The 2,333-nt window shown below is 39.9% G+C and overlaps 1 protein-coding gene across 1 annotated transcript in view; it reads left to right on the plus strand.

Annotated features, from left to right (window-relative positions):
• The window catches only part of LOC306981583 (FSD1-like protein), a gene marked incomplete at its 3' end in the record, with an annotated part of 10,125 nt that extends 8,849 nt beyond the window's left edge, over positions 1 to 1,276 (plus strand). Inside the window, exons 8-9 of the mRNA XM_079581191.1 lie at positions 4 to 128; positions 1,058 to 1,276. Coding sequence (XP_079437317.1) covers positions 4 to 128; positions 1,058 to 1,276 — 344 coding nt within the window. The remainder of the gene's footprint in view (positions 1 to 3; positions 129 to 1,057) is intronic.
• Positions 1,277 to 2,333: the final 1,057 nt, after the last annotated feature.

A 2,333-nucleotide genomic window follows, 5' to 3' on the forward strand; every position in this document is an offset into this window, starting at 1 on the left:
CAGGTTCAAACGGGCCAATCACAGCCCGGGACACGCCCACACGTCCAATCACAGCCCGGGACACGCCCACACGTCCAATCACAGCCCGGGACAAGCCCACAGCATTAGCGTTAGCATTAGCGTATTCCGTTAGCATTAGCATATTTCCGTTATCATTAGCATATTTCTGTTAGCATTAGCATATTTCCGTTAACATTAGTATATTTCCGTTAGCATTAGTATATTTCCGTTAGCATTAGTATATTTCTGTTAGCATTAACGTATTTCAGTTAGCATTAGCGTATATCAGTTAGCATTAGCTTATTTCCATTAACATTGGTGTATTTCCGTGAGCATTAGCTTTTTAGCATTAGTATATTTCCGTTAGCATTAGCATATTCCGTTAACATTAGCGTATTTCCGTTATCATTAGCATATTTCCATTAGCATTAGCATATTTCCGTTATCCTTAGCATATTTCTGTTAGCATAAGCACATTTCCGTTAGCATTAGCGTATATCCATTAGCATTAGCGTATTTCAGTTAGCATTAACACATTTCTGTTAGCATTAGCATATTTCCGTTAGCATTAGTGTATTTCCATTAGTATTAGCATATATCCGTTAGCATTAACACATTTCCGTTAGCATTAGAGTATTTCCATTAGCATTAGCGCATTTCCATTATCATTAGTGTATTTCCGTTAGTATTAGCATATTTCCGTTAGCATGAGCACATTTCAATAAACATTAGCATATTTCCGTGAACATTAGCTTATTAGTATTAGCGTATTTCCATTTGCATTCGCATATTTCCGTTATCATTAGCATATTTCCGTTAGCATTAGCATATTTCCGTTAGCATTAGCGTATTTCCATTAGCATTAGCATATTTCCGGTAGCATTAGCATATTTCCGCTGATCAAAAACACGTTTGCGGAGGTTTATGCTAACTCCAGGTTCATATGAGGTTTGGTGAAAGTAAACCGGTTTCCTCAAATAACTTCGAATATCGGCCTAAACATCGGTATCGGCTCCAAACCGGCTCTAACGCGGGGGCTCTTTGTCCGTGTGGGCAGGTGTGGTGCGGGGGCGTCGCCGTGGAAACAGGCCTGCAGGTGCCCAGCTTCATGGAGCGACTGCTGCAGCCGACGCCTCTGTCGGCGTCCAGCCCCGACCCGGACCCAGGACCGGACCAGGACCAGGACCCGGACCAGGACCAGGAGCAGGAGCCGGACCCGGACCAGGAGCAGGACTCAGACCAGAGTCCAGGCTCAGACCCGCCCCTCAGCTCCTGACACGGTGAGGAACATCTGAGGAACATCTGAGCTTTAATGTGACTAAAGGGAGCTTGTTCAGGGTCATGTGATCTTATTATAGCATTAGTATATTTCCATTAGTATATTTCCGCTAACATTAGTATATTTCCGTTAGCATTAGCATATTTCCGCTAGCATTAACACATTTCCGTTATCATTAGCATATTTCCATCTGTATTAGTATATTTCCGTTAGCATTAGTATATTTCCGTTAGCATTAGCGTATTCCCATTAGCATTAGCGTATTTCCGTGAACATTAGTTTATTAGCATTAGCGGATTTCTGTTAGCATTAGCATGTGTCCGTTAGCATTAGCGTATTCCCATTAGCATTAGCGGATTTCCGTGAACATTAGTTTATTAGCATTAGCGGATTTCTGTTAGCATTAGCATGTGTCCGTTAGCATTAGCGTATTTCCGTTATCATTAGCGTATTTCCATTAGCATTAGCATATTTCCGTTAGCATTAGTATATTTCTGTTAGCATTAGTATATTTCCGTTAGCAGTAGCGTATTTTCATTAGCATTAGCGTATTTCCGTGAACATTAGTTTATTAGCATTAACGGATTTCCGTTAGCATTAGCATATTTCCGCTAGCATTAACACATTTCCGTTATCATTAGCATATTTCCATCAGTATTAGCATATTTCCGTTAGCATTAGTATATTTCCGTTAGCATTAGCGTATTTCCGTGAACATTAGTTTATTAGCATTAGTGGATTTCCGTTAGCATTAGCATGTGTCCGTAAACATTAGCGTATTTCCGTTATCATTAGCGTATTTCCATTAGCATTAGCATATATCCGTTAGCATTAGGATATTTCCGTTAGCATTAACACATTTCCATTAGCATCAGCGTATTTCCGTTATCATTAGCATGTGTCCGTTAGCATTAGCATATTTCCGTTAGCATTAACACATTTCCATTAGCATTAGCGTATTTCCATTAGCATTAGCGTATTTCCATTAGCATTAGCATATTTCCGTTAGCATTAACACATTTCCATTAGCATTAGCGTATTTCCATTAGCATTA

Source organism: Gobius niger (assembly GCF_951799975.1).
Source record: "Gobius niger genome assembly, chromosome: 22".
NCBI lineage: Eukaryota > Metazoa > Chordata > Actinopteri > Gobiiformes > Gobiidae > Gobius > Gobius niger.